The sequence below is a fragment of the Doryrhamphus excisus genome, chromosome 12, assembly GCF_030265055.1.
Source record: "Doryrhamphus excisus isolate RoL2022-K1 chromosome 12, RoL_Dexc_1.0, whole genome shotgun sequence".
Lineage (NCBI taxonomy): Eukaryota > Metazoa > Chordata > Actinopteri > Syngnathiformes > Syngnathidae > Doryrhamphus > Doryrhamphus excisus.
The window spans coordinates 12,654,808-12,680,602 of NC_080477.1; the positions used below are offsets into that span (position 1 = coordinate 12,654,808).

The 25,795-nt window shown below is 41.5% G+C and overlaps 1 protein-coding gene across 1 annotated transcript; it reads right to left on the minus strand.

Annotated features, from left to right (window-relative positions):
* Positions 1-10,121: 10,121 nt before the first annotated feature.
* crispld2 (cysteine-rich secretory protein LCCL domain containing 2) lies at positions 10,122-25,589 on the minus strand. Its single transcript, XM_058089557.1, has 15 exons — positions 25,456-25,589; positions 22,805-23,112; positions 22,194-22,312; positions 20,206-20,338; positions 19,061-19,176; positions 18,581-18,681; positions 16,970-17,152; positions 16,816-16,876; positions 16,619-16,685; positions 16,417-16,550; positions 16,296-16,339; positions 16,147-16,219; positions 14,749-14,824; positions 13,918-14,048; positions 10,122-11,283 (listed from the first exon to the last, which is right to left on the minus strand). Exons 2-15 carry the CDS (start codon positions 23,048-23,050, stop codon positions 11,232-11,234), a joined length of 1,536 nt encoding a protein of 511 aa, XP_057945540.1. The 5' UTR covers positions 23,051-23,112; positions 25,456-25,589; the 3' UTR covers positions 10,122-11,231.
* Positions 25,590-25,795: the final 206 nt, after the last annotated feature.

The window sequence follows — 25,795 nt, forward strand, 5'->3', positions numbered from 1 at the left end:
ACCCTGGACTGGTCGCCAGCCAATCACAGGGCACATATCGACAAACAACCATTCACACTCACATTCATACCTATGGACAATTTGGAGTCGCCAATTAACCTAGCATGTTTTTGGAATGTGGGAGGAAACCGGAGTACCCGGAGAAAACCCACGCATGCACGGGGAGAACATGCAAACACCGCACAGAGATGCCCAAAGGTGGAATCGAACTCGGGTCTCCTAGATGTGTGGCCTGCGCGCTAACCACTTTACACTGTGCAGCCTGTCCAAATTTTAAGAGAAAAAAAGTTGTCATCTAACAAGAAAAAGTCACAATTTTACAAGAATAATGTTGCCATGTAGTTGAAATTTGAAATTAAATGTTGTAATGCAATAACAACACAAAATAAATTTGTTGTTTTTGGAAATTAGATATGGGAAAAAGTTAGTACATAATGAGAATAAATCCAAATTAAATATGTGAATAAAGTCATAATATTAAAAGTAAAGGCAAAAAAAATTAAAGCAAAAAAAATATTAAAGTTGAAATATTTGGAAAAATACATTATAAACTGTAAAAATGGGGTAGATACTTCCTCCAGTTCACTTACAATTCTAATGTTGACAAGTCATATAGAAAATGGATGGATTTTTAGCAATTTCTGGCAAAACAAATCTAAAATGGCTGGTCGAACTTTATGGAGGTACAGATTGTAGTTTTCTGGTGTTGTGTCCGGGAAACAGACCCAGTGTCAAGGAAAACATTTCATAATAAACTGATCACTTTGAGGAGGCCGCACACCCATCTGCACAAATTTTCTCATTAAAATTATTGGAAAAAAGAGCATTCATTCATCTTGAGTCTATTTAGAGCTTCCACTCGGGACACCAAATTTCTATCATGACAGAAAAATGTTGACTTTGGTGGAAACAAAACTATATGTTCTCTTCATTGCGCACATTCACACTTGAATGCATACTAGCTAAATTCCTGTTACATAATAACCCCAGCAGCCCATCAATCCAAAAGAGAGGCTGGATGACAGGTGTGACACAGTGATTTAGCACGTCAAAAACACCAAAATCCACAAACCAAATGGGGCCTCAAGTGCTAAATTAAAATGTATTCTATCTCTCAGGGAAAAAAAGCCTATAGTCATGGATCAATGGAAAGATGAGGACAGTGTGTGGGAGGACAGTGACAGATCTTGAAAAACAGGGACATACAGATGATGAAATAGTACAGAAAAAAACTTCTAAGTATCGAAGGGTAACGTTGAGTCTCCACGTGAACAGCTTTTCTCTCCATGTGTCTGGAAGCCCTAAAAGGATATTTATACGTTTGGAAAAAACTGAACGCTAGGTTATAAATAATGCCTCAGATGTGTATTATTGAAGGTTGTGGCAATACATTCAAAAGTTGGCGAATTTCGAGATTCCATATGCTATCAACAAAACCACAGGACAGACTAAAGCAGTGGATACCAGCTCTCAACTTAGACCCAACGACATCGCTACAAAGACTCAGCAGCATGTTTGTTTGTTCTAAGTGTTTTTTTTTTGTGCTGAAAGACACAGTCGGCATCCCGAATTTAGTTTTATCTTACACCCAAAGAAACACATGGCTAACATCGTAAACAGAAAAGCAGAGCTTTCGGAAGTCGGAAGCATGAAATCCAAAGATATACAGTTGGAATAGGTGAAGATTCTGGAAGATCTAGAAAGCTTTCTGTGCTGGTTATTGTGTGTAGCTGATCTATAGGAGTCCACGACTCAATACAAAGCGCAGAAAAAAGAGCATAATAGGTCCCCTTTAATACAAAAGACATTTGCCAAGACAAATGGCAACTTCAAACAGCAGACCACAGGTTAGCAACAGGTAGTGGGCAGTAACTACCATTTTCAGTCTGTATTTGTTCATCCTTTCAACACTTGAATCGACATTTCATTACAAATTGTTAAAACCAGTGCTCTCTTTTTCCAGTCACTGAGTGTTAGCCACATATCAGTGAATGTTTGGTTTTTGTGTTTTGTGGTTTGGGCCCTACTGGGGATGTACATCCAACTCTCTGTCTGCAGTACAGATATATTATGTGTTGTGGAAATCACAGCTAGGGACTGTCTGATCGGTAAATTGTTGGTCTCTGTGAGCAGGTGGGATTCCCTTAATTCCTTTCCAAAATTAATGTTGGATGTTGCTTTTTTTTTATTAATCTAGGATTAATTGGTAGTAATATTTGTCATAATTCTTGCAGTGAGGGAACGAAACAGCTTTTTACAGACTGATGAATGAAACAGGAATAAACAGGAAGAAAGAGGTCCTGCATTGTTTTACATAAGGACAAGGTTTCTGTCCATGACCTGACTGAGACTGGCATCTGTAAAAATATTGTAATAAACTGTATTTACATTGTGCGATTCTCCGCTTTGCATCTCTGTGTGGAGTTTGCATGCTAGGTTAATTAGCGACTCCAAATTGTCCATAGGTATGAATGTGAGTGTGAATGGTTGTTTGTCTATATGTGCCCTGTGATTGGCTGGCGACCAGTCCAGAGTGTACCCCGCCTCTTGCCCGAAGTCAGCTGGGATAGGCTCAAGCATACCCCCCAGTGAGGATAAGCGGCATAAAAAACGGATGGATGGATGGATGTCTTTACTTTAGTGGAGCATAATAATCCACAGGTTAGCCTCTGTGGAGAGTGATATCTGTTTCTGCTTCCTCAAGAGTTTCAAAAAATATTTATAGTTCTGAATGTGAATAGATGTCTGTCTGTTTTTCAAAGTATAAAAAAATGACAAATACTATTCTACAGTTGAAAAAGGTAGACCATTGGAGAGTATTTGATGTAGATGGACCATAGGTCTACACACTCCTTGGCTGATCCTTGTAGTATTACAGCAGCATCATGAAACCTGGTTCTCATTGAGACACGTCATGGGTTCCGCGAAAAAACAACCTGGCCTAAAGCGTCTCCCATCAGTACCCGTGAAGTTCATGTGCGTCAGCAGGCCTATCAGGATTCACACTCGTGTCAGCAGTCTGTTCTGCTGTTATTGCTCACGTTGGTTCCAAAAAGACAATGCCACAAAAGCGAGTAAGTTGGTTAACTCAGACGTCAAATCCAACCACCACTCCCAAAATATAAATTATGGTTCTTGGAGGGATGAAAACGAAAATGTTGTTCTGTCTTCTTACCCCAGAGTCTGTTTGTCTGAACCTGATTTTAAATATAACTGCACTTGTAAATACAGCCATCCACCCACTATCATAATTAGTGAGCGTGAATTGCAGAATGGAAAAAAAGAACCTCGACTGGTTTGTGTGTTATACCATGATAACATAATGGTTGGCTCCCTTAACAAGAAACAGTGCATGTCAAATGAAGCCCAGTTAGAGCTAGAGAAACATTCCTTTCCCAATGAAGGTTGCCCAAAATGCACAGACAAGCGAATATGGCATACAGTCAGACCTATAGATGCATATACAGCTTGACATTAGCTTTAAAGACAAAAACTGCTATTTCAAATATTCAACAACGGTTCACATATTTCAACTCTTAGACAGGCCACCAACAATCCTAGAAAACCTCACAAGCTTTACGCCTTTTCAGTATTTTCTGCCTGGGAACCAAAGATTTCCCAGAGCCCTTAAGGAACCACCGGGCAAAAGGCAAAGGATTTTCAAAGACTATAAACTCACCACCGGCTGCTTTGGAGGGAGTAACGCTCTGGCTGACATTTGTCTTGGCAAGAGCTTTGAGTGCCAACGTGAATGCAGATAGCTCACTGACATCAGTAACATGGGAAAAGTGACCTCAGGGTATTATCTGAGATGCTAATTCTTTTTGGCTCACTGAGACCCTGTATTAATGACATAGAACTGGCACAGAAGCTAATTTGCATTGCTCCAGCTGGGAATATTTGGTTAGAGGGCACTCCTTAACAACTACGTACGTCGTAAATGACTGGTTTCCAGTAGAAAAGGCTGTGCTGACGTCTGGACACTTCAATACACTGTAGAATGGAGGCAGGTGTTTTAGAAAACTGTAGGAACCACCATGATTACGTCATAGGTTTTCCTTAACCTGAAACAAATGGGACCAAAACACAAACCGCTAAATTCGTCACTCGGTGGCGTCAGTTGTGATGACTGTGCCAATTTTTACGGTTATCGTTTTGTTAGTTCCCATTTCTCGCTACTGATCAATGTCTTTGGTCGGCAAACAAACCTGCACCAGAAGTTGTTGGACCATCGCAAATACTGTTATTAATGTTAGCACTTGATCAACGGAACCGCAACAGAACCAGAGTTCATCTTATTCAAACTAATCCGATGTGCGAATATTGTGGGCGGTTCGTATCAAAGCGTGCCTTTACGTTCGTCATTCACATGAATGAGTTAACTTTCCCACCACATTTTGTTAACCACATATCAGTGAATGTTTGGTTTTTGTGTTTTGTGGTTTGGGCCTTACTGGGGATCTACATCCAACTCTCTGTCTGCAGAGACTGGTTTCCAGTAGAAAAGGCTATGCTGACGTCTGGACACTTCAATACACTGTAGAATGGAGGCAGGTATTTTAGAAAACTGTAGCGAAAAATAAAGCAAATAAAGGAACCACCATGATTACGTCATAGGTTTTCCTTAACCTGAAACAAATTGGACAAAAACACAAACCGCTAAATCCGTCACTAGGAGACGTCAGTTGTGATGACTGTGCCAATTTTTACGATTATCGTTTTGTTAGTTCCCATTTCTCGCTACTGATCAATGTCTTTGGTCAGCAATCTTTACCTGAAGTGAACAAACCTGCACCAGAGGTCGTTGGACCAAGATCATCGCAAATACTGTTATTAATGTTAGCACTTGATCAAAGGAACCGCAACAGCACCAGAGTTCATCTTACTCAAACTAATCCGATGTGCAAAACAAAGCGTGCCTTTACGTTCCTCATTCACATGAATGAGTTAACTTTCCCACCAATTTTTGGAACAATTTGGGGGGAATTCTCAAGTTATTGGATCTTCCTGTTAAGAACTAACCATAATGTAATGTTTGGTGTACAACACCACGTTCCCAATATGCAGAGGACACGGTATGTGCACAAAATGTCTATTATTTATGATGCCTGCTGTCACAACGGTGCCAAATAATGTCATGACAGATGCGGGAAGTGGTGGTGACAATGCATACCCAAGAGGGATATGTGCAATGTTATTGCTTGCAACTGCTGTCTTGCATTAGATGTGCACAATACTTGACAAGGTTTAAATAAGTTGTGCAAGAATGTGGTCATTGTGCACCATTTTCGGTCACACATTGCGTGCCAAGTGCATAATTTATGCATAAGCAGAACGCAAACTAGTTTTCGCCATTTTCAAGCATGGCATAAATAAATTACACATATTGCCACGTATTGCTAAAAGTGTGCACGTGTAAACGTTGCTTCATGTACTGACAAATCTGAAGTAACTTTGATCAAATGTAGAATTACTACAGCTTTGACTCGGACATTAACACTGTGATTGCTGTAGAACTCAGATGAAAAGAAGCCGCCACACATCTCACCGGCTCGAGCAAATGCGTGACATAGGGGAAACCTGGGGCGAGTTTGCATTGCAAGGTTTATTGAGCGTAAAGTACTTAGTGTGCAGTTCCAATCCCGCCTCATGCACTGCCGGTAGCAATGCCATAACTCACAGTCTGATAGGCTTCTGGCTGCCCTGTGCCGGCGAGACAGCTTTCTCGTGGAGCAATCATGACATTCCTAATGTCTATTGTCGAAACTCACATCCAATAAGAATAAGAATGAATCGGTTACATGTTGGAGTCGGCTACCAAAGTCAGAATCATCCACTAAGCACCACTACATTGGGTATGATTTGGGTCTTGGTAAAATGGTAAAACCGTGTTGGAGGTGTTTTAATGGCGGTCTTTGTCGGCGGCATAGTTTCCTGTTATGTGCAGCAATGAGCTGTCTCTTTTTATCTGTTTTTATATCTTTAGAACACACAGAAAAGACAAAGGCAAAGTGTGTATTCATGTCTTACATAACAGTTGTGGATGAGCAAAAATGCAATTTTCCTTTAAACATGATAACGGGCGAGGTGAGGATGATCACTCGACCACCTGAGCCATGCTTCCCCCCCATAAAAGTATGCAAAACAATTTGGCAATAAACAAATCAAACATCAAACATATTATTGCTTTGGTACATACCAGCATACTTAGCGACATCCACATCCATACAGCTATTGCAACAATTTACATTATAGCACTGAATGCATAACATACTGACACAGTGTCTGTTATATAACCTCCCCAGCTTCTTTCTCGAGTAATCTTCCGCTACACGTGTGATGAATGCATCCCATCTGTGTTTTGTTCTGTATTGAGTGTCCTGTAATTAATGTCAACTGCATTAAGTTGGGGGTTGGCAGTTACAGGTATTATTTTTTTTTCTCCCAAATGGGGAAGGTCAATTGGAAGTGAGCTTAGTTTTCCACCCACTTATAAGAAGAGCTTGATGGATGCAGTGGTAGCTGGAGGGAAGGTTTACGACCTTCTCCAAGATCTGACACACATTGTGCTCTGCAGGGCTCGACATACTCTGGAAGGCTTATGTAACAGGGCGAAAACATTCACAGGAGCAAACACTTGAATAAAATCAAATGTTTAATGTTAAAGACGGCTGCACGGCGGTCGAGTGGTTAGCATGCAGGCCTCACAGCTAGGAGACCCAAGTTCAATTCCACCCTCGGCCATCTCTGTGTGGAGTTTGCGTGTTCTCCCCGTGCATGCGTGGGTTTTCTCCGGGTACTCCGGTTTCCTCCCACATTCCAAAAACATGCTAGGTTTATTGGCGACTCCAAATTGTCCATAGGTATGAATGTGAGTGTGAATGGTTGTTTGTCTATATGTGCCCTGTGATTGGCTGGCGACCAGTCCAGGGACAGCTGGGATAGGCTCCAGCACTCCCTGCGACCCTTCATGAGGACAAGCGGTAGAAAATGAATGAATAATGTTAAAGGCAACTCTAAATACGGTCATTCTTTACTATAAGTTCTGTGTAACTAAATTGGATCTAAAACACCGTCTACGACAGTAGTGGCATGTTGGGACCATCAATCCATCAATTTTCCTTGTGGAATAAATGTGTCATCCTTGCATTTCTTAAATGGGAGTAAACTGTACCAGACTAAACATACAATAATAATTGCAGATTCGGCATTCGTATGTATAGTATTTAACCAAAGGGGTTTTAGAATTGATCCATGTGGAACACCAGATCAAGTGGGTAGATGTGTTACTATAACTAGCAATCAAAACATTGTGTTCTCTGTCTTTCACTGGTGTTCACTGTGTATTAGAGCTAATCTGTTGAGGATTGAACTATTTACACTAACAATAACACTGGATCTCAAGCTTTTTTGTGTTGTTGTTTAACATTTCCACTTGTTTTATTGCTTCACTTAGACCAAATACTGTCCAACTCTCCATACATTGGTTGAATACTCTCAAAAGGAGGAAATAATCAACAAAAGAGGTTCAAAAGAGGCATAATGTGATAATGTGTAAGCTTCCCTGAGCGATACCATAAAACAAAAAGCTTTAGGCTACTTTGATTTCAGTGGATTTACAGTATGTCACTTATTAAGATGTATCTACATATATCAAGTTGTAGGACATTATGGATCTTATGAGCAAAGTTGCGTGGGTCTTTCACAAGAGGGAGTTATTTAATATAGATGTAAGGTTTATTTTTAACAGTGGTTCTGAACCTATTTTGGGTCATGGGTCATGCCTTTAAGAAGCAGATGAAGAAATTGAACTGCAGCAATGCGGCGACTGTGGAAAACACTGCAGTACCCAGAGCTCAGGTACAGTAAAAGAGTAAAATAATGTGTTTATTTTGGCCATTTTAAGACATGTACTGTATCCTTAAAGGTTACAGTTAGTGGTGATGAGCTAGCAGTGGTTGCCGTCACTCATAAAGTATCAGTTTGGGACCCTGGCTTACCAGGTACGCAAAGTAGTACCTGTTAGAACCACAGTGAGCTGAGTGGGTACAGTGCAGGGTGTCTGTGTACTCCTACATCCCATTTGGTGGACATATGACTTAGCTTGTACCATTGTTGACATGGGAGTTGTTTGTTTTGGGCTTTGCTAAATATCTCAACAAGTAGATGCACAACAAATGTAATCATGGAGACATGCAACGAGCATGTGGCTTTTTGGTAGATATTTTTCCCCAGCCAAGGAAAAACCAAAGAACCATTTAAAGATGACCTTTTCTTAATCATCATCTAAATGTCTGCGGATCCAAGAGTGGGGGATAAAAGGGGATTCTAGTCGGAGCCACAAAATGCTGACTGCTGAGTGATACGAATGCTGCACGCTTATGTTTGAGTAATGTGCTGTGAATCCTCAATGCTCCCTTCCCAGAACTCAAATGCGTCAAAGGAGGAGATGAAAAACTGTATGTGTGTGTGTGACCGTCAGCACTGATGACTGAGCTTTTGTCATTATAGACCATAATATGGAGCATGTAGATGAACCCACTGCTTTGTGAGAGCGCTCCGGCACATACTGGTTGACTGCACCGCACCCCCAGAGATTCCTGATTATCTCGTCCCAGACTTTGTTGTCTCACTTGGGGTAGCTTGCCTCTGAGCCAGACGTGCTGTGGGAATAAAGCCAGGGATTCACTGTGCTGCCTCTCGTGCCAAGGACAAACAAAAGAAAGCCAAACCAGTTACAATAGTGATGAAGAACGCATGAGTGGTTTTGAGGAATTATTGCAGCAGAGTAGTCGTGTTGTGGGTGAAATAAATACATCTGAAAAAATTGTATTAATATTCTTCCTAATTGGATTCCACCAATTTTCTTCTTCTTTCTCTTTTGTCGCTACAGCAAATCAATCTCCTCCATCCAACCCTGTCTTCTGCACCTGTCTCTCTCACACCAACTACTCTCATGTCCTCCTTCACTTCATCCATAAACCTTCTCCACCAATATATTCACCATCTCTCCTCTGGACATGTGTGAACCATCTCACTGTGGCCTCTCTGACTTTATCTCCAAGGCCTCTAACATCTAATGTCCCTCTGATGTACTTGTTCCTGATCCTATCCATCCTGGTCACTCCCAATGAGAACCTCAGCATCCTCATCTCTGCTACCTCCAGTTCTGCTTCCTGTCTTTTCCTCAGTGGCACTGTCTCTGGACCAAACAACATAGCTGGACTCTGTATACGTTTCATTTTAGCTGAAACTCTTCTATCACACATCCTGCCTGACACTTTTCTCCACCCGTTCCGTCCCTGTCCTGCACACGCTTCTTCACCTCCTTTTCACAATCTCCATTGTTCTGACGGGGCGATTTAGAAAGTAGATTTCAAAGTAGAGTACATGTGGGAGTAATTGTGTCAGTATAAAGAAAAGGCTGGGAGACTGCTACTAAACTACACCAGCTATTCCACAGTGCATTCTGGGCGTTGTAGTATTTGTGGTCCATGTGTCAAATGTTAAATTCTCACAGATTTTCTTGCACCGTACTTTTTGAAATGCAGTGATAATTACTACTATTACCTTTAAGGCAAAAGAGAGGGGAGTGCAGTCATGATTATTTTGATAAAGGCACAATTCTTGATAGAGCTTATATGTATTGGATCTTCGATTGTGCAAGGTTACCAAATGTGGCTGATGATTGTAGGTCAGCTGATGTTTTTTGTTTTTCTTTCCGCATACTTATTCTGTAGTCAATATCAGCTGCTCTAGAAATATCATCACATCATCTGGACTTGATAATCAGTCTGGAGTCATTATAACATATTTCAGTCTACTGCCCAGAGGTCTTGGCTTGATTATAGGAAGAATGCTACCTCTCTTCCTTGACCTAAAAATCCCGGCTATTTCTTCCCATTGTTTAATTTGTTAACAATTTCAGTTTTGCAAAAAGCTCTCTTCATGATTCAGTCCAGTTGTACGCCCTGTCATGTGATTTCCGAGTTGATTAAAAGTGTGTAAACAGGTTCATAGTCGGTAAATAAATATGTTAAAATAAAGCTGCCTATGCAAATAAGATCCTATCACCTTGAGGTTCTTTTAATGAATACGAAACATTGACATTTGCAGTTTAAATTTCCATTTTATTTTCAAATTGTGCAAAAAATATATATAGAAATCATATATACAATGCCTGTATAAAAGCAACAAGAGACTTCAAACACAGTCACACATTCTAACCATGACCTTGCTGCATAAAAGGCCAAAATATATATTATTAACACCACCTATAACTTTACAAACGCCATCATACTTGCTATTGCAACTGCTACATGTTAAAGACCTGAAGGCATAGCGATAGGACTGAGGTAGAATGAGGAATTATGCTTCTCTTAGTGGATCTAGCGATTTTCTGATAATAAGGATAAGAATGGTTTGTGGTCTTTTAAGACTTCAATAAGGAGATTATCACATAAACATTGCAGTAAATAATAGAATCATTCAAATGATGGTCTAATCGTGACATATAAAATGCTTTTGTGGCACATTCATCTGTCTTGCGTGGGGAAGCGGAGGTAAAATTGCGATTTTTCATGCCATGAATTGGGAAATGTAGAAAGGAGAAGTAGAAGCAAAAGTGACTTATTGCCATGAAATGTAACCACAAATTTGCCAACATTCAAGTCCCATTAGCAGCTTGTACTACTGGACTCCACATTACAACACCTTCAGTACATCATGTGCTGAAATTCTATAAAACATACGTACACATCCTTCATTTTAACATGAAAGTACTTTCATTTGATGTTACAATCGGAAATCATCAAAGATAGGCAAATATAGAGTATCCAACAGAGCAAGAAAAGACAACATATATGCTATTCCTTTTAAAATAAAAACAAAACATCATATAGTATGTACACGCTGATTAAATAAAGTGTGATCAGTATACATTCCTGCGTATAAAAGAATGAAATAACAAACTTCAATGTAAACATAACTCCAAAAACAATACATAGACCCAGCACCAGCTGTTCAGTTAATCATAATTTACAACCTCATTCACACATGAAGTATTTCTAAGGATATTCTATATATGCATAATCCTATAATTTAAGATGTATTTAGAGTCAATGAATGCTTCCACTGAAGGCACATGAATGGCCGTGGTATCAAACCTATGAGCACGCCCTGCTCCTCGTGAGCAGCTGAGGTGACTTTAGAACATCATCTTGACGGACGTCTCATTCCCTCACAGCAAAGACACGGAAGGAGCCTCCATCTGTGTTACTTTTGCTGCAATACAGACAAGGCATATGATGTTTTAGAGAGCTACACGTAAAGAGGAAATTTGTTATGATTTATCCATCACTTGGTAAAACAATGGCGTCCCTGGAAGGGATTTGAAGGGGATGCTGCACATAAGTCAACAACACTAACTTGTCCAGATGATCCTACTGAGTAGTCTGCTGTATTTTATTTGTCTTTTTTAGGCTACGGTTTCCCTGCAGATGCACGGTAGCATTTAATCCATTAATTAATTGTATTTATTTTATCACATTTGTTTATCCTGGGGGCGGCACGGTGGTCAAGTAGTTAGCGCGCATACCTCACAGGTAGGAGACCAGGGTTCAATTCCACCCTCGGCCATCTCTGTGTGGAGTTTGCATGTTCTCCCCGTGCATGCGTGGGTTTTCTCCGGGTACTCCGGTTTCCTCCCACATTCCAAAAACATGCCAAGTTAATTGCAGACTCCAAATTGTCCATAGGTATGAATGTGAGTGTGAATGGTTGTTTGTCTATATGTGCCCTGTGATTGGCTGGCGACCTGTCCAGGGTGTACCCCGCCTCTCGCCCGAAGAGAGCTGGGATAGGCTCCAGCAAGGAAAAGCGGTAGAAAATGAATAAATGAATGAATGTTTATCCTGGTATTTTATCGTACCAAGTTGCACGACATCCTCCAACCAGCAATGCAATTTAAGCTGCATTGGACATATCATTTGGTATAATGCTAAATATGTTGGCACTAACCTTACCAGCTAACTGCACAATTACTTTATAATTAGTTCATTTCACTGCTTTCTTCATGCTCATGTTATGCCATGCACCAGGTATCATATCAGACATGATTATTCTTATAGAACAGCACTGATGAGGTGGTTGACAGCATTTCCAGCCTCAAGTAATCAGATCCACAGTGATTACTCCAACCTGCCAAGCAACAGTACCGACTTCCACTCAGCCCTTTACTGACCCCCCTAGCCCGACGCCACAAGTGTGGGCTTTTAAACTTTCATTGTAGTCAGACCAGTTGGAGTTTTTTGGCCCAAACATCACTTTGCACACTCAATTGAAATGCCAGGCTATAAAGTAAGCAAAGATCCCATGTGTGGCCCATCCACACAGCAAAACCACATCATTACTCTTACAACAGCACCGGCCACAAGGCCTTCCTCGCCTACTTTTACACCACCGAGGCGGCCACAGACTGCGAGGGATGTGAGAAACATGGTGTGCATGCAATGGAGCCCTTGTACAGCTCAAGAAGACATCAATCATGATACGGTGTGTGGAATAAATGCACATTTCTTTTCACACACACTTCAAAATCAACCATTTCCTTCCAATTTCACTCAAATTGGAGATCCAGAGAAGTTATCTGGCTACAGTTGAGCATGATTTTGGAGATAAATATTATGTTTTATTCTAGTCTAAAATGAACTTTGATTGGATTTTTTTTTTTTACTTGTTCAGTGTGCAGGATGTTTTTGACCACAGTTGGACCTTCAGGTCCAGTGGAAAGCCTTTAAAATGTCGACTCAAATAAACTACATTTTCTTAGCCTGGTTGCAAATACTCACCACAATTTATTCAACTGTTGGGTTTCAGCAAATAAATCAACTGTGCTAAAATGAAAGGGCATCTTTGTAGGTCAATGAAGAAAATTCAGTCATGCAGTTATGTTGCTTTGCAATCATGCACACACAAGCAGTGGGCAACTGACCATCATCTCTTCATAGGTTTTTTCTTTGTGATTGTAATACTATAACTTTTTGCCAACAATACTTTTGTATTGGCAATTGCAACTTTTTGTTTGTTGTCCTAATTTTTTAAATTCATATTACTTTTTTCCTCTAAATATTATGACTACTCCCAATATTTAGTCTTAAATATTTAGTCTACGAATAGCCTGTAGGCCACACTTTGGACACCCCTGATGGAGAGGAAGCAAAAATGGAAGAAAATACGGCGTTCACCATCCCAGTTCTGTTCATCCCAAAGGTGTTTGGTGGGCATGGGGGGGGGGCTTTCAAGTTCTTTCAAGTTCTTCCACACCAAACCTTGTACACTGGGAACAGAAAAGGGCCATCTCAAAAGGCTATAGAAACCCTTTGCTACGTCTTATCCATCCATCCATTCATTTTCTATACTGCTTATTCTCACAAGGGTCGTGGGCATGCTGGAGCCTATCCCAGCTGTCTTCGGGAGAGAGGCGGGGTACACCCTGGACTGGTCGCCTGCCAATCACTGGGCGCATATAGACAAACAACCATTCACACTCACATTCATACCTATGGACAATTTGGAGTCGCCAATTAACCTAGCATGTTTTTGGAATGTGGGAGGAAACCGGAGTACCCGGAGAGAAACGGAGAATCAAACCGAACGATCTCCTGACTGTGTGGCCTACATGCTAATCTCTCAGCTGACATTGTGCAGTAGAGCATAGACGTCTGCCAAGGCTGAATAATCCTAATTTGGATCATCACCAAAGGGTTCATAATCATAATACCTCCTACATATGCCTCAAGTCATTTAAGATGATGAATTATTGTCTAAAAATAAGACAAACCACATGGTTTTAGATTAGTGGAAGGTTAGTAGAATACCTTTGGATGGTGTTGGAAACATAATAAACTGGAAAATTACCTTTCAGACTGGATACCATTTTTCAACACACCAACATAATTCTTTCTTTTGTCCAGCGGCAGCACGTCCACAAAGCCCCCGTCTGGTGGGATGACCCCAGCATGGATGGCTGCCTTACAAATACTGGAGTTCTGTCAAGAGAAAGAAAGAAAGATTTTAGCACCAGGGCCACATAGTTCTATTTCTTTTAGAGGACAGCTCTGCTCAAACATCCCAGGGCAACATTTGTTGCACGATGTTTGGGTCTGTTGACTTGTAATGGGATTGACAGCCCAGGTGTCTTGGGGGGGGTGGCGGGGGGGCTGTGATGTGCAGCCAGCTGGACGTCAACTTAAGAAGTTCATACTTGGTGAAAGCCTATTAAACGTCACATAGACGTTATGTGTCAGTGCCAGTTGTAAACTCAACACGCTGACTCATGAAGGTGACGTGAATTCTTGCACATCACTGTTTAGTCTGCAATACACTGAAGCAATCCACTTTCAACATGCTTTTTAGAACGAGTTGCAGTGATGATGAATAAAGCAGTCTTCTGAAACACATTTATGTTTTTTCCGGTACAGGAAGTAGTCGCAGAGAACTCGTCATGCTGTAATGTTTCTGTTCTCTGGGGTAACTCAAAATGTCCTCAATGATTTTAGCTCAAGACCCAGTTCAGTACGTACCTTGGTATTAAATTCTCGATCTGGTTCATTTTCAGTGCAGACAATACAAAACATAACACTGCAATACTACTTCATCTCCGAGCAACCAATCAGTTCTTCCATAATCCATTCTTCCATGCATCCACTCATCTATCCATCCTTGTGTTGGCAAATCACAATCACTTACGTCTGTGTAGATGTTGTTGCCAATGACTGGTGACCAATAAGAGGGCTGACTCTTGCAGTCAGAAGGACAGAGGACCCTAAGGAAACAAACAGATGTTAGTCTCTGCAGCAACAAAAGTTCCATTCAGTATAACCAAGAGTTTATACTCAGAGAGCACAGTAGAAAGAACTGTGGTGAGACCAGTCATGTTGTTTGGTCTGGAGACAGTGCTACTGAAGAAAAGACAGGAAGCAGAACTTTGGTAGCAGAGATGAGGATGCTGAGGTTCTCATTGGGAGTGACCAGGATGGATAGGATCAGGAACGAGTACATCAGAGGGACATTACATGTTAGGAGCCTTAGATATAAAGTCAGATAGGCCAGACTGAGATGGTTGGGACATGTCCAGAGGAGAGATAGTGAATATATTGGTAGAAGGAGGTTATGGATGTAGTGAAGGAAGACATGAGTGAGAGAGACAGATGCATGTTTTTTAATGCACAAGATTAGACACATGCAATCCAATGATATTTACAATGATGTGTAAATGTCACAAAAAAGTGGGCTAATAAATTGACAATAAAAGCACAAATACTGCGGATTTCAGAAAATAACAGATGGAATGATACAGCACTCTACAACAAGCAATGAAGTCTGTAAAATTAAATAATAAAAAAATAAAAAAATTGTTAACTAATAATGATGAAAATGGTAATATTAATGATGATTATAATGATGGGGCGGCACGGCGGACGAGTGGTTAGCGCGCAGACCTCACAGCTAGGAGACCAGGGTTCAATTCCACCCTCGGCCATCTCTGTGTGGAGTTTGCATGTTCTCCCCGTGCATGCGTGGGTTTTCTCCGGGTACTCCGGTTTCCTCCCACATTCCAAAAACATGCTAGGTTAATTGGCCACTCCAAATTGTCCATAGGTATGAATGTGAGTGTGAATTGTTGTTTGTCTATATGTGCCCTGTGATTGGCTGGTGACCAGTCCAGGGTGTACCCTGCCTCTCGCCCAAAGACAGCTGGGATAGGCTCCAGCACTCCTCATGAGGAAAAGGCGGTAGAAAATGAATGAATGAATGAATATTACAATGACAATAATAACAGGGGAAAACAAGACAGTGGCATGAACATGATTATATCTTGCAAAAAGGAGTAGGCATTTATAAGCTTTTGCTTCAGCCTACTCCTTTTGGGCTTGTGATCAGATAGCTGAATACAGATGTAAATAATGGAGAGTTGTATTTGGATTGGTGTGGAAGATGCACTGTGGTGTTTCGTGTATTTGCCCAAATAAAAAAAAAAAAAAAAAAAAAGAAGACAGGGTTGGATGGAGGACATTGATTTGTTGTGGCAACCCCTGAAGGAGAAAGCCGAAAGAGAAAGAAGAAGAAGCACGTATGATGACGCACCTTGGACAGTGTGACAGAGGCTTTGTGAATGGGCAGATCTCCGCCACTGTGGTGTAGCAATCTGCATTTGCTTCTGTTACGGACACAGGAGACAATACAAATGTAGAATATGCATCATTGTCATTATTTACCTGTACTCCTTCCCTTACCTTGTACTTTGACCAGCGTAAATGCATTTCCTGGTTTATATTTACTGTAAAACACATTAAATGTCATGTTTAGAAAGTAGTTATTATGCGGCAGTAAAAGTAATAATCCATAGACATCTACCTGAAAGACTCCACGCTATTTTTGGTGGCTCTGACAAAGAAGGGTACCTTTGCCTCCATCCTTGTGATGTCTACAATGCCTCCATTGTTGTCGATAGCACCAGAGTGAATGGCAGCACGGCAAATGCTCGATTGCTTCAACAACGAAAGCCTCGTCATTCACGATTCATGAACATGGAATGTACATTTTTCTTGTAACTCACCACATCATAGTACAGCGTTCCCCAGACCTTTCCTTTTCTATTCAGGCAATTAGCAGGACACTTATACCTAAAATATCACAAACCACTGTCAGTATGATGCAGTGCAGCTGTAAAAACTCCAACCATACTTTCAGATATTGTCCATCAAAATTATATTTTCATTGCATCTTATTAAATGTATGTGGAAGGAAAAGTACCTGTTGCAGGTTACTCCTCTGCACTTGTCTCTCAGTCTGGTCTCACATTTAATGCTCTGAGCTGCAAGAATCGGTGTAAAACAGATATAGTAAAGTGATGTATAACATGACAAAATGATACGTGATAATGTACAGTATCATGATTCCTACATACCCAAGTAGGTGTTACTAGGATTCTTTGAGGACGGGGTGCTTGGATCAGACGGTCTGGAGACCGGTTTCCTCGGAGGTGATGGGTTGGGTTTGGGTGCAGGTTTAGCAGTGGTGCGAGGTACGGCGGCGGGCACCTGAGGCTTCTCTACCTCGTTCATATCCTCCGTCTCGGAGCGCTGGGAATCTAACATTGGATAAAAAGCTGGTCAGAACAGCTACAAAACATGCAAATTTAATGATGTCAGTTAAATCTCACAAGAGCTTTGTTCAGTCACAATAGGATGGATGGTTAACTTTTCTTGGTGGAAGTGGCTCAGGAGGTAGGGCAGGTCATCCAGAAACCCAGAGGTTGGCCTCCACCCTCACCCGCAAGCAAGAGGGGGCGGGGGGGCAATAGCACTGATCATAAATATGTACACTTACTTTATCAGTGTCAGTATTGGCCCATTTCACTCATGGGTGATCATATCAGAATCTGCAGCATAAACCCCTCAGCAGAGCATCCCGATGTTTAACATTATTAGAGACATTATATTAGACATAATATAAGATATTAGATAGATATATTTCGGCTTGTCACTAATGGTCACGTGACGAGGCAGTGACATCTCAGTTTTCAGAAGGTAGTGGTTTGCTTACATGGAGACGACAAGCCGCCATTTTCTGATTTTCCCACTCAATAAACATGCTCAGTCATGTGAGAATGTGTGACCTAGTATTAGTTGCTCATGTTGATGCAAAAGGTACTTGTCCAATAATATTCAGTGCAATATGTATTTATGCAGTATAAACAGGTGCAATAATATTTAGTGCAATAGGAATTTGTGCAATGTGAACTGGGTCTGTGTAATATAAATGTGTGCAATAACGTGCAGTGCAATATGGGTTGGAGCAATAGAAGTTGCATTTGCTAAATGCTTGATGGACTCAATATATATGCCTCTTTTTCTTTTTATACTTGTCTACTGTCCTTGGGTTTGTCCTACTGTGTTTGGTCTGCATAGTGTCTTGTATGTAAACCTTGCCATCAACCTGCCAGGGGGTCTGCAGATGGAAATTAGCCCAATGCTATAATCTGGCATATTTACATTAGTAAAAATTTCATTAATATGTGCTGTTCTCTCTTTAAATCAATCAATAAAAAATACACAATAAAAATTAAACAATAAAATAGTCTTGTATGTAAACCTTACCATCAACCTGCCAGGGGGTCTGCACATGGAAATTAGCCCAAGGCTATAACCTGGCATATTTACATTTGTAAAAATATTCATTAACATGTGCTGTTCCCTCTTTAAATCAATCAATAAAAAATACACAATAAAAATTAAACAATAAAATAATCTTGTATGTAAACCTTGCCATCAACCTGCCAGGGGGTCTGCAGATGGAAATAAGCCCAAGGCTATAACCTGGCATATTTATATTAGTAAAAATGTTCATTAATATGTGCTGTTCCCTCTTTAAATCAATCAATAAAAAAATACACAATAAAAAATAAACAATAAAATAATAAAAATACCATGCCATTTCCATGCGGATAAAGGCTAAAACAATGAGATACTTCTTAGTGTTCCATTGTATTTCTTTTGAATGCCTTTGAAGAACTCACCTTTGTAGCACAAATTATCCCTGCAAACGCCACCATAGCTGGGAGGGCACTGGGAACAAGGGCGTCCATTCTTGTATGGCGCCTCCCCGATCCAGTTGCCCCTGCAGGAGCACAGGACAGAAATGTTGACTGCAGGCCTAAAGCTGTCAGCATCAGTCACTGTGCGCAATGGCCTTGTAATGACTTTAACACTATTTCCCTGTGGTCAACACTCCAAAGAGGCTAATAAAAACCCTCCTCGTTGTCTCAGAGGCAATGGAAACAAGCTCTTATTTTTCTTTCCCGGTGCTTCATTATTATGTTTCTATTTTCTGACTTCTGGAGGAATTTTAACGGCCTGAAAATGTCATTCAGTGCTTAAATGAGCGGTCAAGCCAAGCAGCTGTATGTACATTAGGAACATGCGATGCTATGCCAGAATTTTTTTGGCGGAAAAATGTAAGCAAGAGAAAAAAAAAGGTGTCAATGCCGGAATCTTACTTTGGGGAGTAGTTGCACACGAGGTATACGGCATTCTCCCAGATATCTCCCCACACGTTCATCCTTGGACACACGTGCACGGCGCAGCCAACTCTGCTTGTGGTGGCCCAAACCAACTGTAAAAAGTGTAAGAAAGGCCAACGTAAGCTCAAAGATCTGATGAGACAGAAGACACCCATAGAAGGAGAACCCCATAAAACTATTTTTTCCTCAAGTCACCTCAGCTTGGGTTCAATGGGTCATTCCAGTAGGAAGCCAGCAGACAGGCCGTCATGATTAATGAGGCCACTGGGGCACGGTTCAATGCTCATACCTGCTATTCTGCTCCTGCTACACACTTATGGCGTGTGAACATCACCACAACCGTTCCCATCATCCAAAATGGAGCAACTCCTGTCTTAATTCCAAGGTGAAATAAAACACCTTATTAAATGGAAAACTGCTGCAGCGGTGAAAAAGATGAATGATGTGCTATTTGAAGGGGAATACAACACTGTATGTTCCAAATACTCCGCCTCACTTTTCCTCCCGTCCTTTCAAACATATGTGTGTGCTTTCCCCTCCTTAGGAATGTTCATCGTTTTTTCCCGGTAGAGAGGATTCGAGGCCACTGGAAGCAGTGAGTCAGCACGCAGATTCATGTGCTATGTGTGCTACTTATTTAAGATGAGGACTCTCCATACAGGGAGCCACATTTTAGACACCACATCCATTGACATGGTTAAGATGCGTCTCATCACTGCAGCATCTTTATAAGAATGCAGGTCAAGAATGAAAGAGTGAGTGGAAATGGATACCAGATGGCGCTGATCAGTTTCCAGGGTGAGGGCATGAGGGAGGTGGAATGCAAATCCTGGCCGCTTCACAGTAAGATGATTTTTGTCTTAATTCATCCATGCTAAGCAGCCGTAATATTAGGTACACCTGCAAAATTTGATAATGCAGTTTTGCAGTAATTTCTCTCAGGTGTCTTTCTGTTTGGCCGAACCCGACGTATCCTTATTTTTAATAAATACTACATGTTCACAATTGTATTTCATGTACAACTGCATATGGTCTTTTGGTAGTACTCTATGCATGTTTTTGCCCTCTTCTCACTGATGCTGTTTTGTGGGTTTTCACAAAGTTGTGTAGTGTTGTCTCACCTGCGTGTAGTGGGTGCACATGGGCCCCGAGCAACGTTCAGGACACCAGGGGTTGCACTCGTGAGGGTAAGGATAGGTGTAGTCTTTTACTTCATCATACCAGGCCTGGATGTGCGAGGCGGGGGAGCGGTATCTGCACACACACACACACACACACACACAAACAGTAAGTTCAATCAAGCGCCAGTACCAGGATGAAGGGGGGTAAACAATATGAGGAGTCTGCCAGGTGCTTTGGCCAGACATGAGAAACACCACATGAACCTCCTTCTGCTTGTAGTTCACAGCATGAGAAATTAAATCAGGTTTTAAAAAAAAAAAGAAAACAACAAAAATTCAAAACTAAACTAAACACGACCCCATTGCTTGACAAATCAGTTTGAGGTCTCAGGATAAACATGTCTTTTTACGGTATTGAAATGTGCTGAGCTCCATGGGGGGAGTGCAAAGGGAGCGGAAAGAAGGGACTCCCCTCTGGGTGTGCTGGCACAGGAAGAAAAGATGGGAAAGGGAGGGGGGTGGGGGCTGTGAGAATGAGAGCAGATTCCTGGAAGGGCACTGCTGTCATAGCAAAATACAGAGGCACACTGTGGACACACACACACACATATATACTATGCATACAACAATAAACCTTTCTATGCACCCGAGACAAAGGTATCGGGACATTACACCAATGACAAATGGATAGGGAGGAAAATATGCACTCTCACATTTCGTGAAGGATTTTCTACAAGATGTTAAAGTGTGTCACTGGAAACATTGAAGAGTCCAGAGGTTACTGTTGTTGGACCTGACAGAGGGAATGATGCAGGCTCACCGTGTCTGTTCTATTTCACCCCAAAGGCGGTGGATACATTGTACTACACCCGTGGTTCCCGACAGACATTTGACTCTTTTTGAATCTTCATTGAAACAATGTTAGTTAATGTTATAGTAAGAAAGTAATTCTGATAGGTTTGGATTTTCTGATGTTCATGGGTTTTTGTGTGTGGGTTTTCTCCGGGTACTCCGGTTTCCTCCCACATTCCAAAAACATGCTAGGTTAATTGGTGACTCCAAATTGTCCATAGGTATGAATGTGAGTGTGAATGGTTGTTTGTCTATATGTGCCCTGTGATTGGCTGGCGACCAGTCCAGGGTGTACCTCGGCTCTCGCATGAAGACAGCTGGGATCGGCTCCAGCATACCCACAAACCCTAAGCGGTATAGAAAATGGACGGATGGATAAGACGTAGCAAAGGGCCTCTATAGCCTTGTAAGATGGCCCTTTTCTGTTCCCTGTGGACAAGGTTCATCAAGTTTGGTGTGGAAGAACTTGAAAGCCCCCCCGCCCTCCCCTCATGCCCACCAAACACCTTTGGGATGAACAGAACTGGGATGGTGAACGCCATATTTTCTTCCATTTTTGCTTCCTCTCCATCAGGGGTGTCCAAAGTGTGGCCTAGGGGCCATTCACAGACCACAGCTGTTTTTTGGAGGGTTTTTTTAAGACTAAATATTGGGAGTAGTCATAATATTTAGAGGAAAAAAGTAATATGAATTAAAAAAAATTTAAAGCAAAACAACAAAACAAAAAGTTGCAATTACCAATACAAAAGTATTGTTGTAAGAAAAAAAATTATGAAGAGAAAGTTTAAATATTTGTAAAAAAAAAAAAAAAAGTAGAAAACATACAGCAAAAAAGTGTAACATAAGAAGACAATTTTCATATTAAAATGTTTTTTATACGGTTAAATACATGATCACATTAATTGCCTCATTTAATAGTACTTTTAGTATATTACCTCTGGACAGGAAGTCTCTTTGCACAATTGGTTCTTTGTTATTTGCATAAAACCTTTCAGTTCAGATTAAAAACATATTGCTGGCATAACAAGAAAAATCAAGCAAAGATTTTCCTAATTAATTTTCACTACACTGTTTGGAAAGGTGAGGGAAGTGAAAATTCTAATGGTCCAAACTGGACCTGGGACATCGAGTCTTACCTGCCCCAGTGAACTCCCAAATTCTGTCCGATGGACATGAGCAGGTCCTGAGGTCCGTGATCCCACTGGCACACCTCAGCCCAATGAGTGGCGGACCTCTCCAGCTCATCGTCCCACACCTGTGTACATTAATAAGCCTTAATAAGAGCATACATATGTATGAAAACATCCACTGAGGATCAGTGCAGTCCAGATGCGGCTCAGCTGACCTGAATAACCGCATAACGTAAACCTTCCAATGCGCTGGCTGGTCTTAGTCCACTACAAATCAACTATACTGAGTGGAAAGCAGAGATGACGGCCCTTCAGTAAATTTCCAACCTTTTGGTGGTCGCACACACACACACATTTCATAGCACACTGCCTAACTGTCAAGGAGTCCCAACAACAATAATTGCCCACTTCACTGCCTTGCAGGCTTTCCCCCCTCCTGGCATGTCTTCTCCAGCATGAAGCAGGGAGTAGACAGGACAAAGTCAGCATTATTATCCAACACCTCAGCGGGTAATAATCTGACTGTTTTATTATTGTGGCACTTTATAAAAGCATTTTGTGCTGACTAGATGACTTTCATGCAACTACTTTTACGAGTACTGCAAACACGCACTCACCATGTACTCCATGTTGGAAGCACTCGGGTACACCGAGCCCCTGAGCTTGTTGTGCAGCTGGAGGATCTCCTCCCGGTCTGACCATCGGATGGCACGCCTGATCCTGCTGCTGCTGCCGTTCTGACCCACTTCTTCCTTGTAGCGGCTCAGCAGCTGCCTGAGTTCCTTGGAGTCAGGCAGGACGAGAGAGGTCGCCGATCCGAGCCAGGAGAGCAGCAGGAGAGTGAGGAGAGGGATGAAGGCCATTGTTGACACTTCAGGTGGCGTGACTTGTGTTTAAATGTGAGGAGAGGAGGTCTACACGTAACCTGTAGAGAGAGGATATTTCATCGTTCATCATTACAACATTTGAGAGACGTGATGGAGTGCTCACTTCCTGTCATTACTCATAACTGTTGATGATGTCACAATAAAGTGCAGTAGGGATTTAATTCTCGTAATTTGGAGATGAGCAGAAATATCATCAATACCATCCTAAGTATAAACCCTCATATATCATTATCTGTTCTAAACATTCATTCATTCATTTTCTGCCGCTTTTCCTCACGAGGGTCGCGGGGGTGCTGGAGCCTATCCCAGCTGCCTTCGGGCGAGAGGCCCTGGACTGGTCGCCAGCCAATCACAGGGCACATATAGACAAACAACCATTCACACTCACATTCATACCTATGGACAATTTGGAGTCACCAATTAACCTAGCATGTTTTTGGAATGTGGGAGGAAACCGGAGTACCCGGAGAAAACCCACGCAAGCACGGGGAGAACATGCAAACTCCACACAGAGATGGCCGAGGGTGGAATCGAACCCTGGTCTCCTAGCTGTGAGGTCTGCGCGCTAACCACTCGACCGCCGTGCCGCCCCTGTTCTAAACATAAATGACATAAATAATAAGACACCTGCAACAATTAACCACAATATAAAAGGCTACTTTCACATCTTATTATTACATTCATAGTAGAGATACATCAGAAATTCTGTCTTTACAAATGTAATGATGCTTGAAACAATAAACACATATTAGAAACACATTATCTCTGTCAATTATATCCATTAAAAAAAAAAAAGAATTAATAAAAAAATAAATAAATACCTTAAACTGTATTATGGAAAGCAGGAAGTGAACAAATGTAACAGTTACTGATTGTAAAAGTACCAGATTGGACGGGTAGGATTTAATAATCTTTGCTTCTTCCAACTCCTTTTGGACATGTGGAACTATGAACTGATTATGTGATGCACTCAATTGTAATCTGATGCATGTTCAAATGAAATAAAACCATTACTATTTTGACCTGAATAAAAAAAAAGTCTAAAGTTCCTGTTTCTGTGACGAGGATGACCTGAGCAAGACAAGACATAAATAAAGAAAAAAGGTGCAGCGGGTTTGAGTGGGCCGAGAAGAAAACAAACTGCTTGCACTTCTTTGCTCTTATCCTTGACTCCCTTCACCTTTACTTTCCCTCTTGCAGCAAAAAAAAAAAAAAGGCAGCTTGAGGTCTGGCACCGACTGCTGAGTCAACACACGGTGCCAACACTGGGCACACGAATCCAGCAGGGCAGCTGAGCCAGGCACCACACCCTGCTGCTGCTGCCTTTTTCACACTCAACCTCGAGCAGTTTCTCTGTTTGGGCCCTTCTCATGGCTTTCCTGAATTTTAGGCCAAAGTGACAGACATGGAAGTACTGTCACATGGAGCCATCAGATGACCTTTACTTCACCTCAACATGTCAACTCAACACAAACATTGAGATTTTTTACTGATTTTTCTCGTTTTCTTTGAGTGGGAATGGTTCATTTTATTTCAAACATGCTTAAACATTAAAAAACATTATGTCTGAAAAGTAGTCGGCAGAAGCAGAGCTTATTTAATTCTACTTCTTATGTTTGTTCACGCCCCCTATTTTATTCTCTAATAGTAATAGGACAAGATACATAACTGTTTTTTTTATCATGAAATTAGACTATGCTTTATCAGGCAAGGAACCATTTTTGGTAACTTTGTGGTTGATGATATAATGATAGGGTCTATATGGGATAGGGTCTCGACCCTAATTGATCCCGTCCATGCACGGATTCCTGCCAACGGGAAGCTAGAGTCTTTCCTAGCTGACTTATGTTGAGAGGTGAGTGATCGCTTGCTCACATAGCACAACAAAATGGTAATGATTTAGTTCCAGCCAAATTGTCCATAGGTATGAATGTGAGTGTGAATGGTTGTTTGTCTATATGTGCCCTGTGATTGGCTGGCGACCAGTCCAGGATGTACACTGCCTCTCGCCTGAAGATGGCTGGGATAGGCTCCAGCATGCCCACGACCCTTGTGAGGATAAGCGGTATAGAAAATGGATGGATATGCTTAACAAGTCACATGAAGCATCACCTTTTTATACACACAATTCAAAAATGAGTAGGAAGAAGAAGAGCTAAAAATAATGAGAAAAGTTGACATAAAAGTTTTTGCATGGTGTTGAAATGTGTAATTTGTGTGTTTCATAAAGGGGGAAAATGTGATGGAGCCTACACAAGAGCATCCTTCCCCCATTCATCACTGAGCATCAACTTTGTGTCTCCTGTACAGAGGTTGAGAGTGCACTATAGATGCAAAAGTTACTCAAAACAAATATAGACAGACAAAGTGTGGGAGCTCACCCCTGCTTGCTTCCTGTCAGTATCCTCTTGCTGGAGAGTTGTCTTGTATTCCTTTTGTGCGTGTGTGAAGATCTGCTGCAAGTTGGCTGCATACAGGAACTTGTGCCTCCAGTCTATGAGCAGCTCCAAAAGCCTTATATAGAGAAAGGACCCCTTAGGATCAGAGAGGAGGGGAGGGAAAAAAAAAAAAAAAGAGGAAAAAAAACAGACTCTCCTCACCAACCCCCCCCCCCCCCCCCGCTCCAGCCTCCCTGAAATGTTCCTGGCTCAGTGTGCACACAAGCAGCAGCAGCCTCAAGTCAGGAGGAAAACTACAACTAATGTTAATCACCACATTGAC